Below are 15,797 nucleotides of genomic sequence, written 5' to 3' on the forward strand. Positions count from 1 at the left end.
GAGAAGAACATCTGTGCAAACGTCTGAGATGAAAACTTTATTTACTATAATAATGTTCTACTGTCGCCACGTTAAACAAAATCTCAAAGTCCAACAGCTCTTTATATTTTCAAGAACTACTGAAGAAAACAGTTTTATAGCATTAGGGAAACTGAATGAACCTCCTACTCTGAGGATGTTCACGAATACAAAAGATCAAAAGAAAGAGTAAATACCACTATTTTAACTGCAAGCAGGGGATAACTGTCTTTTTACATGTTCTGTTAAACTACCTTTTAAAGTATGCTCTTCTGCCTCCCCAGCATCCCTGAGGACAGAGCACAGAACCACCTAGGGCAGAGTAAGAAGCTAGAAACTTTTAGCCAAGAATCTTGTTAAACTTTTAAAATGAAAGAATCAAGAAATTCTATGGAGAATTTTACACCTTGGCTAAAGTGGAATGAAATAACTGATGTGCCTTAGCATTATTTTGTACTGCTCTGCTGAAAGTCTAGTCCTATTAAAGGATGAGGACAAGGAGGAAGGCTTAAGCTTTTCCAGGCAGACTGGCAAGATGCCCTTTTGCAAGGTCTTTCAGGGTATGATCTCAGGAACCCTGGCAGAGAAATTAACTTGAAATTAATAATTCTTTTCATTCCTTAAGTTTTGAGTGCATCAGTCAAAACAGTTGAGAGCACTAGCCCTGCTGAATAAAATACTCTCCCTTGGTGCACAGAAGTGACCAAGCAAACCAAGTCACTGCAGTGGGCAGGACTACCAGAATAATGCATTTTGGTGCTTCAAATATAAGGTTAATGTGCACTGTTTTTCTTTCCTTCTACTGAGCAATATGAACTCAAGTTCTGGAGTAAGTATCTTGCCCCAAAGATGCTGAAAAGGACAGCAGTCAACAAAGGTTGTAACTCGTGTTATTAAAAATTAGGTGAGCCCCATTCCAAAATATTTTTATTTAGTCCTTTAGGTGACTCATGCCAGTATTTAAGTCTCTACTCTGGACCAAAATGCATGTTATGGCTGTCATTTCGATGATGACAAGTCCTCTAGGATTACTGCTTACACAGATTCCAGCTCAAGATCCTGACACTTGCTCACATGCAAGTTGCAGCATGTGGCAGTCCCAGCAAGAAACGCTCTCCTCACAAGACAAAACTTAACCCAACAGCTCAAATCGATTTAGAACAAAGATCAGTGTGTTTAAGTCATTACAAAACCCTTCTTTGCATCCTTGCTAATCTGAATCAATTGCACTGTCATGGCCCAAGTCAATTTGAGATTGGCTCAGTTGGTCAGAGCATGGTGCTAAAACACCGATGTCGTGGGTTCAATTTCTGTGTGGGTCATGCACTTACAAGTTGGACTCAATGATCCTTGTGTGTTCCTTCCAACTCAGAATATCCTGTGATTCTCTGAATTTAGTTAGATGGCATGGGAACATTCCACTCTTCGTGTCTGGTGGTAGACAAACACCCCAGAAAACAAAGTACATTGCCAGGCAGGAAGAGCACATTGAGTTCCACTCCTCTTTTTCCTTCTGGTACACATACCTTAATTTTTAATATTCTGTCTGTAATAGTTTTCCACATGGTAATTCTCCATTTCAAAGAAATTGGATAAACTCTTAATATAAAATCATATCTATAATCCCTACCATCTGTGATGTCTGATCTCTCCTGCTGGTTTTTAATATGATAGGTCTAAAATATTCACTTGCTGTAATTTAAAAACTACGAAGCCCTTACTTCAAGTGAGGAAAAAACCTTCAGCAGCTCATGCACTGGATGTCTCAACCTGCTTCCTCTCTGAATTACACCAGTGAAAGCTTTTCTCCTTAAAATGAACCTGAGTAAATATGTTGGTCAAGAGTCAGACCCACTGCCATATGTGAATTAAATGCAGAGCGGTCTGAGCGAGAGCAGCACTGATGTCAAAGCAGCACCACCCCTGAGCAAGCAGCTTTGAGGAGATCAGCTTAGAAAGTTTCCAGTAGAACACCATTCCAACAGAAAGTGCTGACTTGATGAAACCCAAAATATTCCACAGGAATGTGCTAATTCAGTCAAAACTTTTGAAAGAGGGCAGGCTGGCTCGCCAAGCCAGCCAACCAGTCTAGTGAGCTGACTGGCTCTCCCCAGCTCTCCAGGGTCACTGGCTTCCCCATCTGGCCAGGTGCCAGGCTGCTATCCCTGCCCTCTGAGGGGCCCTCTAATAATAATAAAAATAAGGGAGTCTTATGAAGTGTGCCGAGAAACAAACAAAGGATTTTAAAAATGAAAACCAAAATTATTTCAGAACCAACTGCAGGGTTTCATCAGAAGGAATTGGGTGCACTTGTTGCAAAGCATCTAAAGTCACAAGTCTCTCCAGTGTCTCCTCAATTTTTTATAAAACATCTTCCAATGAAAAAAGCTGTATCAATATTGTAACAGCACAAAATAAACAATAATTATATTCAAAACCCAAACTTCACCAGGCACCTCTAATCATCAGCAAGGAGTTTAAGGCAAGTTGCTTCCAAAGCACTGAGGAAATTCACATATAAATGCCCCTGCCTGACCAAAACACAGGGCTACAGTGTAAGAAACACCTTTCACAGAGTAGTCCCTAAGTGGGCTCCCTGCTCGTCAGTCACCATGACAAATTTGAACAAAATGGTGCAAGGGGCCTCATTTAACACTGTGAAGAAGCTCGAAGGAACAGGTATAGCTACACAGTATTTCAGCAGTCTTTTTTAAAACAATCCTGTCAACTAGCAAGTAACCCACTTTCTTCATAAAACTGGCTTTTGGCAACCTGTGCTTAACCAGTGTATGGGACCTACTCCGGCTCCTCAGCAACTCAGCAAGTAACAGTATTTGCTAATTGCTAGGAAAGGTTTTTCAAGACAACATCACCAAACACCACAATGTTTTTTGCACAATACCATTCATTTAACCAGCATTTGAATAAAAATGCCTGTATATTGGTTCATGTGTGAGCACCACAAGTAGTTTAAGAAATGTGGAACAAAGTTCCACAGAAAATAAGAAAGAGCTCTTTTTACATGCCAGATTGAGTCAGCAATGAGATCTCTGTTGCAGGCAAGTCACATGATTTTGAAAGAATAAGGCTAATAAAATGTACTGATATATTTACATGAAAATCAGCACAACTTCCAGCATAGAATTGAGACAATTTTTTGACCACTCTTTCAGAAAACACATGTAAATCAGACAGCTGTCCAAGTTTGCAGTTCACTGACCCTTTCAACTGCCAAATGCAATGCACAAAGGTAGCTCAGAAAGCAATTAGAGATTGGCTGGGAGGACTCATTAATTTATTTAAACTTCTAATCACAACTAAGCAGTCTTATAACGTTTTTCTGGGGGAGACTCTATGCCTTGGACTCATATTTAAAAAGAAAGGTTTGTCTTCACAGAATGACAAAATACATACAATTTGCTGCCTGGTGTTTCTTAGAAAGAACAACTAATACATCTACGGTATCATGAGGAAACATCTAGAACAGAACTAGACATAAGCACAGTTCAATCCAACTGCTCAATCTCTAAATATTTCTGCACCTGCAAAGTCTAAGGCTCCCTTCATCTACCTGCAACATAAACCTCAGAGACAAAAGGAGGTGAGGAGGGGGGAAAAAAAGAAGAAAAAAGGTATTTTTCCTTCTAGTGATAACAGGACTGGGAAATTATCAGTGAGCAACACAAGCAAATGATGCTTGGTTGGCTCTATTTGAGTATATGTGGCATAAAGCCAAGATAACAATGAGAAAGTAAAGCATAAAGAGATGCCTTCCATTTTGGAAGAAGGTATCAAAAGTTGACAGCAGCATCTTTTCTTCTCTCAAACAAAACTTGAGATGCCCTCAGCCCATGGCCAAAAGGCAGGCTCATCACTGCTCTCATGATGACAAACAGCAAAATAGACAAGAAAAGAATGCATGCATATAGACAGTCATGTACAGGTCTAGGCCTGAAATCATGGCAGCATTAAGCGACCAATCTGCTAGTTAATTTTCCTTCATTAGCTGCATTAAAGGGACCACAAGCATATCACAAAGTAACAACTGAGCACTACATAACTGAGAAGCCCTATCCTCAATTTCATTGTGCTGCAGTAATTCAAATAACCAGCTATAGGCTATAATTTAAGATTTAGTCTGTGACTCCAGGAACTAACCAACTGGAGCCACAAGGATCAATGCACACTTCCATTAAGTGTTTATGAAAATGAGACCATACTTCTAAGTAAGCATCTCTCTCAAACCAGCCTACCTAATTTGATAATTTCCTTATTTCACACTTATATAACCATGTCCTAGAATCAGTTCCTGAGGCTCACTGTACAGCAGACACCTAAACTGAGCGATGGCATGCTCCTGTTAACTCATATTGCATTGCCCACAACCACTTTTGTCATGCTGCAGATCATCCATAGTAGCTTCAGCTGCCACTCACAGGTTTTACTTCTGCTCATTTGTTGACTTAAAATACTGTGCAAAGGTAAAAAGATGGCCCAAAGGAGCTCCAACTAGCAATGTAAGCTGAAACAGTGCAAGAAGGCAAAAGGAGTCTGAATATGGCATCACTGCGATTCAAACAAACATCATAAATAGTTCTGAGAGGTTACATTATGTAATTTCCATATCTTTGAACAAAAGTTAAGCCAGCTGAGTGCACTCGTATGTATGTGTAGGAAGCAGCAGGGGCAAAAGATTTCAGCCAGTCAACTCATAATTTGTGCACACCCCATCAGATGGATTAGTGCCAGAGCTTGTTCTCTGCCAGTCTGCCTCCTCCTGCTCCACCCTAACTGATCCCAAGTGCATTTTGCTGCCTGCTTCTCTTCTTTCCAATGTCCAACATCCCTCAGAACACAACTTATCTTGGAAAATGCTCAGATCTAAATTTAAAAAGGAAAAACAAAGAGAAAAAAAGCCCTCTCTGTTAGATGAAGTCAACCTTCTCAAATATATGTGTGGTAACACCAGGAAGAAAAAAGAAATATTTACTTTTCCTAAGTACTGTGCTTTCAAATGGATTTCACGACTCTAAGCATACGATTTCAAATTATTTTTGCAATTAAGGACCAGTAGTATTGGATAGCATTATGCTATCTGAAGAATAAGGTGGGCCCAAACATTCTCCAGACTTGTTCCAATAAAAAAGTCCAGCATAGAATACCATAACAGCAAGGTGCCTGGAGGGTCAAAGAGCCCATGACACTGCAGGTTATTTATGTAATAAATAACTTATGTTGGAAGGGAGCTCTGGCAGTCTTCTGGTCCAGCCCCTCACTCAAAGCATAACCAAGTTAGACTAAACTGCTCAAGGACAGAGGTTGCATAACCTCTTCAAGTGCCTTGACCACCCTCATTATGTGACATTTCTACTTTACACTGAACCAGATTTTCCCTGATGTAACTTGCAAGCACCAGCTTTCAGCTTCTTGCTGTTCACCTCCAAAAAAAGTTCAGCTCCCTCTCTCTACAATTTCTTTCTAACTGCATTCTGTTCTGACATTGGATGACTGGTGGGCAATAATCTCATTGAAGATGCACTGTAAGATTTTCTGTCAAAGCAGGCACTAAAATTTCAGTCTGATTTTCTAATCCCTGGTTTCCTGAAGCCTTTTTGTGTGCTTGCCATAGAACTGAGTGTCAGCCTAAGCCGCAGTGATAGACAGGTTTGATCTCAATGGCAAAAGTCCTGTTTGCCTTGCATTAAAGGTCGCCTAGAAGGAGAGCTTAGTAGTAGGGAGAAAAACCAGTGCTACTACAGGTGATTCATTTGATATTGGCCAGTTTAATTAAAACAACAAAAACATATAAACAGTCATTATGAAGTATCACATATGGAATCAACCGAAGAAGAAGCTCTTTAGTTCCTTCAAGAAAGGGTAATTTTCTTGAATAATGTGCAAATGCACAGCATGTCAAGTAACAATTCTTAATAAAGCCCCCAGGAGACTCGATTGACCCACCCCACTACCTGATGTCATTAGATGAAAGGATGTGTAAGCTACACATATCTCAACTGGACAATAAACACAAACACATACTCACCAGTGGTCAAAAAAATGGAATAAACACATTCAAACAAGAAAAATTTTATATTTGCACAACACAGGGCAAATTATATTGGCATGCAGTAAAAAAAGACCAAGTTCTTAGGAATTAATTAGAAAAAAAATAAACTACAAGCAAAAAAAAAATACATAATTTCTGAGTCTACCAAACTAGTTACCAGAATATCTTATTAAGTAAAGGATTATTATCACACTGATGTTTAAAATGAATAAATAATTATCAGCTTACTTCTTTCTTACCATTGTAGGTTATCCTTGGTTTTGTCAAACACATCACAAGATGTAAATCCATTTCGTCAGAAGATACAAACTTTGAACATACAGGGCACTTGAATCCTATGGAAAATAAAAATATGTAAGTGTGAGCATACTCAACCATATAGTAAATATATATATATAAGCCAAAAAGCTATTCTGCAGACATTAAAAGAAAGAAAAAAGAAATCTTGGAGGCTTTTAATTTTTGACCTGACATTTTTTTACATAATAGAATTCCCTTGATTTCAAAAGATCTCAAAATGGATCATTTCTGGAAATCATTCTGCAAACACTGTCAGCACCTCTAGACCACAAACTTTCCCAACAACTTTAAGAACAGTTTCAGGCAGGAGCAAGAGGATCATATGACTCTACTAAAACAGAAATTACAAATGTGTAGAGGACATAGGCATGAAAATTTGAACTTGAGCAGGAACCCTGAATTAACATGTTCATTTTTACCGGGAATTGCACTGAAACTTTACCCAAGGATCTTGGTTTTACATCTCATCATACAAGTTGCAGCATCTTTTACCAGTCTGGGGCACTGGGAAAATATTAACTCAGGGTTGTTGCCTCACCTACTGAATCACTAATATTTCCTGTAGCACTGAATTTGACTGCTCTCATCCTAGCCAAGCATGACCTTGTTTAGCTTTTGAGGTCACCGCCTCAGGCAACATGGGGTAAAGAATAATTAAGACAGTCTGGATTGTGATGCAACTGCATAACAGTCTATGACAAAAGTGCTTAATACCTTAATTTATGTCATTGCCAAAGACAGCAGTCTTCCAGTTAAAGGACAAGATCAGCTGGACAACTTTTACAGCCCACAGAAAAGCCTGATAGATTTTGATCTGCTGAATAATTAACACACAAGGGAGAGACAAAAAAGCCACCAACAGGGATCTCGATGCGTAGTAGCTGTTAAGGAGTACACCTACAGGCAGAATGTCCAATAGGACAACATTCAGCAAAAATATCTAATCTACATCCACTCTCAGCACAAAGGCACAACTTCCTCTCTGGTGCTGTTGAAGAGTAATGATGCAGGCCTGTATAAAAGGTCACTGCACCTTCCACCAACATGCCCATCTGAGCCTGCTCCCACATGTTTTAGTTTGTTTCCTCTTGCTTTTGTACTTCTAACCTTGGGAGTCCACCAAAAACCGAGTCAGTCAAGGATGACAAGCAACTTGATGCTGTACTTTCAAGTAACTGATGCCTGAGAATTTTCATCTTTTCTGTTAATTATTATCCAGATGTAGATCAAGCAACTAACCTGAAGCATTAGCACTCAATACAACTACTGCACTTCCTTTATCAAAAAAATTATTTCTTATGGGCAGCTAATGGAAGCAAGTCAAAGAGGACAACCAGTAACAACCTTAAGGAACTTAGGGCAGCAGCTGAACACGTGCTGGAAACCGCTTCCTGAGATAAAGTATTGTTCTGCTTCTTCCAATTTTAGTCATATCTATTTCTTCTTTGTATCAATCTTACACTTCAGTTTAAATATTGCTCTTCTCTCCCTAATTTTAATCCTCCTCCCCAACCCACATCTTTACAAACAACAGTTACAACCACAGATCAATAAGCACAGCACAGAGAAACATGTCTTTCGGAAAAAACAAGTTGAAAGGAATTATTTACTTGTTGAAAGCCTTATCAGTGACCTTTCAGCCACTGTGTCGCCTCCTTCACCCAGGCCCAACATGACTAAGATCAAACTTAGTATCTCAGTCATCCAAACACCCAAACCTATCCATTACTGTTTTATAATGGGCTTCTTCAAAAACTGACCCAGGGTAAATTTTCTCTCAATCTTTATCACCCCAATGCTGCTGATTACTAGGTTTTGACTAGACTATAAGACCCATGCATTATTTTCATTTCTATGCTTCTATAAGGCGTAGTTGACAACACAGTTTCATGTGAAAAAGCCTCTAACTTCCTTATATGCTTCAGACCAAGCCCTGCTGTGACAGAAGGGAGTGTTTGCATTACAGCAAGTTAACATTTATGTTCATGGCTAGTTAAGCACTGGGACAGTCATTAACAAGTCCCCTCTGCTTTCTGGACAGAACTCTTCTAGCTTATTCCCTAGAGTCATGAGCACATGTAATTGGGAGTGACAGGGGGCAGGGACAACCACCACCAACAGGTCCTTAGAACCACTGTTAAAGTTAACAGTGTTAAGAAGGTACGTATCCCAGGAATTCTTGGAGGAAATGTTTTAATCCAAATAAAATATTACAGAGAGCTTGATACAATAATATTATTATAATAATAATAAACATAATAGGTAATAATAATAAATAATAATGATAATAATGCTAATTTAATAATAATACTGCTTTTACTTAAAACCATGCTTGAAGATAGATGTCTGTGTAAAATCTTTCAGGTTATCCACCTAGAGTATACAGATGAACGTGCTTTTACTACCATGCACCTGCCTTTAAACCTAGTAAATGATCTGTGTTCTAGCAATATAGTAAGTATTTTAACAATACATTTTGTTGTGGCTTGTACTGTGTCAGGGGGGATGTGAAGGTAATGGTTACACAACTACAAACATCCTCCTGACACAGCAAGTCTGGGATACCTGACTTCTGTAGCTCTACTCAGTGTGCAGAACTGAAGAACCCAAAGAACAGAGGACATCACACTTAAATAAGCTTTAAGGAACAACTTAGCTGAAAGAAGTAAAAGGTGTATTTGTGGAAAATACATTTTTCCAGTGACCACAATCAGCTGCATGCCAGAGACTAGCATAATAGCAGAAAAAGAGCCTTGGGCTCACAACACTTGCTGAAACGTTCTTTAAATACAAGTGATATCCAATTTCTCATTTCACAATGTTCCGCTGCAATCCAGCTCCTGGATTTAGCCATCTTCCCCAAGAGATGCATAGTGTAAGTTCTGCGTGAAGGAAATTACTATTTCCAACTCGATTTAGTAACCCCAAAAAACAATTATTTTTACTACAGACATAATATTTACTTTATTCTAACTGTATTTGAAAAATATAAATAAGAGAACAATCTACACTGTCCACAAGCCAGTTGAAGATCCTTAAAAAGCTGGTGTTTTCCCACCTTTCCTCAAATGTGAAGGCAATAGTCTCATGACCCAGTTTACAATTAACTACTCGGTAAGAACAAAGACTCTATTGTACCCCTGCCCAGCAGGCTAACAACATTTATAGCCTATGTTTGTTTTTACCATCAGTCTCAAGGAACAATTCCAGTAACTTAAAGAAAGTTTCACATGACTTTTAACAATCAGCAACAGGTCAGAAATAACTTGCTCTCTACATGACTTGTTTTACGGAATTTTGTAGATAATGAATTCACAGACATTTAGACAAAAAAGTGGAAGCAGTTATCAGATGAGGTAGCATCACATGAAGTGTGTTCCAAAAACCTGTGAAACTCAACTACTTTCTCACTCTCTTTACAAGGAGAGCACAGCAGATAATATACAGGTCCGTGTAAAAATCCAGCTTTTAGGAAGTAGTTGATTTCAAAGCATCCCTTATTTTTATCCAAGATGACAAACCATCACCTTTGTGTGAGCATTGTCACTGTTGGCACATAACTGCAAAGTTGACCTTCCTTTTCCCATAGTTGAGAACTCTGCCTGTGACACACTAAGTCAGCTGAAAAACCACTTCCCACCCCATTCCCTGCATACAGAAGTACAGCACTAAAGAACTGAGCACCAAAACTGAGCAAGCACACACCTCTAGCTCACTTTTACAACTGCATCCTTAGGAGGGCAAGGAGCCAAATTCTTACAAGCTCCCACCATCTAGTTTCACAACCCTGACTGTAATACTGAAAGTAACACTTAAAATGAAACCAAAATCCTGGAAAAAAAGTACAATTACAAGAAATGAACACAGAACAGAAAGTTGCAGTACAGCTACTAGAAAATCCCAAAGTGGCACAGAAAATCTGAAATAAGTAAACCTGCTTAAGTATCAGGACTTATATCAGAGGTGAATTCTGTCTCTCATTCTCTTGAATGTATCACTTTCTTCAAGCTCTGCCATCTCTTGCAAGTGAACTTCCAGTTAGCCAAGAAATCCCATCTTCTCTCACATCCATCTATCAAACCCATAATTTTCATTTCTGGCAGGCTTGGCAACTACCCACAGGGACAGGTTGATGGGTGGCCACTCATTCTATTGGTACCAGTTTCAACCTCTTAGTGATACCTTACTGTGTTTGCCTTGCTTTGCAAACATCAGACTGCTTAACTTGCACTTCAGTGCGCAGCAGAGCAAACATAAAACATCCAGTGAATAACAATCCTGGATCTCTAAGACTTTTACAAAATCACGCTGGCACTTATACTGAAATATCTAGTTCGTGGTGCAAAAAAAAAGAACTGCTAAGAGCTTCCAGACAACACAGTGCAGAGTGTCACAGAATTGCACATAAAGGAAACATGTTGAAGCCGTGTTAGACTTGCACAGAAGAGTGAATGATCCTTTCAGCCAATATTAAACAGTTGTAGCAAGAGGTAAGCACAAATGAAACCTGCACCAAGACAAAAAATTGAATCGGCCTGATCAGCAGAAAACATGAGTGGAACACTGAGAAGGCCAAACTAAAAGTAGAATGGGAGCAGCTGCTCTTTTAAAGTATGCAGCATATTACTATTTGAAGTCTTTGTATCCTGGTGTTTTCAAATGAGATGGGTAAGTCCACCTTGTTTTGCATTTAAAGAAGTCATAAGAGAAATCCTTGCATCCACACACCTTTTCTAAGGTGTATCTGAGAATAAGAAGACTGACAAGCGTTACTTACATATTCACACATGCTCTTTGGTACTTAGAAAAAGTAGTACAGACCATGTGGAAACACAGCATCCAGTAAATATGATGGTATAAGGATGGTATGCAAAATGACTATCATACAAAGAAAGCCTGCATAATGATGCTAAAAAGGAAACAATACCACACAAAAAAAGAGTTGATTACTTCTTACGTGTTCAGTAGACATGGAAAACAGTCAGTAACTCTGCTCAGTATAAAACACATGTAGACACTGGGAAGTGTGTGCCCTTTACCTTTTTCCCCTAGTCTGAAAAAAAACAGGTTACGCTAATCTTTCCTCACAGGCCCTGATGCCTAAATCTTTTATTGCTCTTGTTGTCCTCTGGCCTCTCTCCAGCCTTACCATGGTGCACTGCCAAGAACTGGGCAGAGCTCTCAGTCTAAGACTTCACAAGTCCTAAGCAGGAATTAATACTTACCTATCACATTGTTCCATTAAACTAGGTGTCAGCTATATATAGATCTATCTATACACAGCGATATCTCATTTATGTGTGTATATATAGGTAGGTACATTTTAAACAAACCAACAGGTGATTGGCTCATTCCTCTCATGTCTCACAACAACCCCTAAATCTTCAGCAAAACTGCTGCTAGCCAAGTTCCATTTTTAGTGTTGCATTTCTGCTCAGATTTAGTAACTCTCATCTGTCTTTTTTAATCAATTATGAGCACTCTTCTAACTTGTTAAAAACAACTATGAACCCAAATTTTGCCCTCCATAGTGCTTACCAGTTTAGCATTTTACTTAGTTTTTTCAAGTCTCCAGCCTCCAAAAAAGAGTTGACTGAAAACAGACCCAAAGCAGACCACTGTGATACTTGATTTGAATTGCTTTCCTAGAGCAGCTGCAGGATTTTTTTCCCCAACTACTTCAGCATCCACCTACTTTTTCACCTAGACCACATCCTCTAGCTTGGCTAATAAGAATATATATCAAAAATATAAATATTTTGAAGTCATAGCATAATGCCTCTATTTCTTCCACTTCTTCCTTTTCTGTTCAACTGTGCAGAAGACCATGAAGTGAGATTTTAAGAATAATAAATGGAAATAATTCAGATTCTTGGTGAAGTAATAGTCCTGGTCAAGAAAAAATTCTGTTACTCCTTTCCTCTATAAACTGATTTGTAAAACTTGAAGAAGGAAAAAAAAAAAGCTGTCCAGTAAAGACCACATGGTCTATCAGAATTATATGGCCACAGAATTCTCTCTTCTCTTCAGACAGATGAAATGGAAAAATAGAATGAGTCATTCTGCAAGCCCAAAACCATGAAGCTTTGTACATGAAAGCATACTGCTTTAATACAGCTAACATCTTACCTGGCAAGTTTACCCTAGCCATCAAACAGAATATGAAAATTATTTCACACTAAATTCAAGAACAAAGAACTAACATTTTAAAAAAGTACTTAAATTGGAAAGCAAAAAGAAAAAGAGCATTACCAATTCCCAGGGAACCTTCTACAGGAAAATTACTAGGTGCTGTAGCTGGCAATACAAATGGCTACTCAGAGAAAGTTTGCCATTTTATGGGCATAAGTTTTTTGTAAAGGAAGAAAATGTCTCAGTGAAAAATCACATCTGGTTCTCTACCTTCCATCCTTCCTTATGTGTCAATCGTCTAAGCCAGGAGAACACAGCACCATCTGGAAAGACTTCTGGAGATGGAAAGAAATAAAGAAATACTCCCCTCACTTTGGAGAGAATAGGAAATCAAACAGAAATAAGGAACACAATACAAACATTCTAAGCTCTGTCTTTCCTAGAAAACTGAGCCACAATAAGAACAAATAAGCACTGACTGATTTCAGGTTCATCATCCAGTGGGGTTTTCTTCCCCACTTCTGTGCCATAACACTGAAGTAAACAAACCTGTGAATTTTTTGAGGGAAACAAGGAATTTTCTCTTGTATTTTCTGATTCAAATGTGCCACAGAACTCAGTGGGAAAGGGGGGATAAAGTGGGGGATTAAAAAAAACCTGAACTATTTAAATTAAGGATTCCACAGAATAATTAGGAAAGTTATGTTTGGATAGTAATTCATCTCCTAAGCAAAAAGTTATGAAAGACAGAATCTTATTACATTATCTTCTTCAGCTCCCTTCATCTTGGTAAGTGAGGAAGTTAGGTCTTCAGTTGCAATCACTGAAAAATAATGCAGTACAGAATGAAGAAGAGAAACTGAACAAGACATTTTCTGACTCATAAACAAAGCTGTTATCAACTGCACGACTTCAGGCGTCTAATATCAATGTAAAAGTAACATGTGATGATGATTGTAATTGACAGCTGCACAGTTTTAGAAAAATGAATGAACACAACCATTAAGAGAGAGGAAAAAAGGCCAATTTTAATATATCTTGCAAACCAGAAGATGAAATTACAGGCAGGAAAGACCTGTGGAAAGATTGATATTAACTTTTAATGGAAAATTAAGAACAGCCGTTATTAGAGGAACAGCCTTTTAAGAGTGACATTTCAGATCGATGCAAGCACCCAACAAAGGGAGAAGGAAAGACCTCTTTAGTTCCACCTGTTTTGTGGGTCGGTGTTACCCTCCCATCCCATCATCCATAGGGATCTGTAGTCAAGCTAAATGAGAGATTGCTCAAGCCTCCATCATCCAAAGTCTTAATCTGCACTTTCAAACTGACAAGCACATAAACAAGAACAGTTTTTTAAGTGACTTGTAAGCTATTAACTCACTCTTTAACTTACTCCTTCATACCTGCATGTCAGACACATCACACCCTTCCCATCACAGAGAGATCCATACCACAAGTTTCTCAATGGATCTGAAGCAGCTGAAGACTGACAAGTCTGAATATAAACTTTGGTTGGGAGCAAGCCTCGGTTTTCATGTAAAAAATGCTCCATTTAACAATGAGACTTTGCCCAGAAAAATATCTTTCACTTCCACTGCATCTTTCCCAAGGGAGGGGCACAAGTGAGAGAACCCAAGGAAACACACTTCTCTTTTACACGTAGGTGTGATGACTCCCTTCCAAAATCTGACTCAAGGACAACAAAGGAAAGACATTTTCCTTCTCTCTCATGGCGCTCCATCATCAGATTTCTGGCAAGTAGAGACAAGAGTAAGGTCCCCCTCTAGCCACATTGGCAGGGTAGCATCAGGAGTATGGGAAGAAACTAACCCTATCACCATTCCAGAGGCTTCTGTACACAAGTGGAGCCACTTGCCACTCAGGTAAAACCTTGTGGAGCTGAGCTGTTGTCTGAATATGAAGTTCAGCCAGGGTGGGCACATTTTTGAGCCTAGCTGACTACCTTCCTCAGAGAGCAAGTAGCCAGAAAGTATAATCAATTGTTCAGGGCACAAACATTTTATTTACACTCGGCAGGCAAGATCAACCTGTCTAACTAGCTCAGTTCTTGCATTATCAGATGATGACAAATAACTCACTACAGGCCAGCTTGGAAGTCTGAAAACTTTTAAGCAAATGAAATGCCTGAAAACTCTTGCTTCAGAGATACCCCATATTCCCACTGTCTTTTTCTTCTTAACTCACCCACCACAGTTCAAAACGGAAGAATTGTCTCCCATTCCCAGTCTCTCCTGAACACAGACGTTTGTTTTTCTTCTTGAATTTTGCTACTCCCTCAATTTTCTCATATTGCCTGGAGCAACATTTTCCTCAAACACCTGAAAAAGGTCTTTCCACTCATCATTTCACAATACAAGTGGAGGAAGACAGACAGGACAACTGTGTTCTGTCGTCAGAAGAAGGCACTTCTTGAGTAACTGAGTAATTTGGCAAGACAACTACCAATTTTTAAGTGCAGGGAACCAGTTTGTCTACACTCCCCTGCCCTACTTCACGCTGTCAATAAAGTCACTACTTTCAGGGTTAAAGAAAAAGTTTCCATTAGAAATCACATCATTGAAAAGAGAGTATAGGAAGAGCTGCTCCACGATAAGAAGAATCAAGTCCTGCTTTTTCAAAATGCACAGGCGTAAATGTCTTGAAAACTTGACTGTACAGTGCAACAAATCTGATCAAAATTACATGAAGCACGATAATAAGAGAGGAGAGGGTGGCTATACCATGCTGAGAATATATTTAATGATAGCTAAAAGGGAAGAGGTATGATGTGAAAATGGCTGAATAATGGTTGACAAAGATGACTAAACTGAACACGTGAAACAGAGCATCTTGTTGGATGCAGAGAAGTCTTCTGAGCAAACTGGCCAAAATGCATACGAGGTCTTACGAAAAAAAGAAATGGGAGAGACAAAGTAAACACTGCACTTGAAACGCAGCAGACAAGAACAAAGGAGCAAGCCCCAGGAGAAGGCAGCATCTTAGAAGACGGCACAGATAATGATGCTGCTGGAAAGCATGCAGAAGACAGTCTCTCGGAGAATCTGAGAACTATTACTCTACTACACAAACAAGGCGATAATGGAGGCCTGAGAAAGCACAGCATTTACAGACAATTAGTCTGTTGTCTACAAAGTTTTTACCAAAGTAAGTGAGGGTAAAAAAAGAGGTCCTCACTAAGGCAAAACTTTGTAAAGTCTGATTTAGTTGAAATACTTACCAATAACCTACTTGTTCCTGCAGAAATAGAGGTAGCAGT

The 15,797-nt window shown here is 39.0% G+C and overlaps 1 protein-coding gene across 1 annotated transcript in view; it reads right to left on the reverse strand.

Moving 5' to 3' along the window:
- The window catches only part of ZNRF2 (zinc and ring finger 2), a 53,813-nt gene that overhangs the window by 16,133 nt on the left and 21,883 nt on the right, over positions 1-15,797 (reverse strand). The window contains exon 2 of the mRNA XM_069007423.1: positions 6,325-6,420. Coding sequence (XP_068863524.1) covers positions 6,325-6,420 — 96 coding nt within the window. The remainder of the gene's footprint in view (positions 1-6,324; positions 6,421-15,797) is intronic.

The sequence above is a fragment of the Aphelocoma coerulescens genome, chromosome 2 (genome assembly GCF_041296385.1).
Source record: "Aphelocoma coerulescens isolate FSJ_1873_10779 chromosome 2, UR_Acoe_1.0, whole genome shotgun sequence".
In the NCBI taxonomy this organism is placed as follows: Eukaryota; Metazoa; Chordata; class Aves; order Passeriformes; family Corvidae; genus Aphelocoma; species Aphelocoma coerulescens.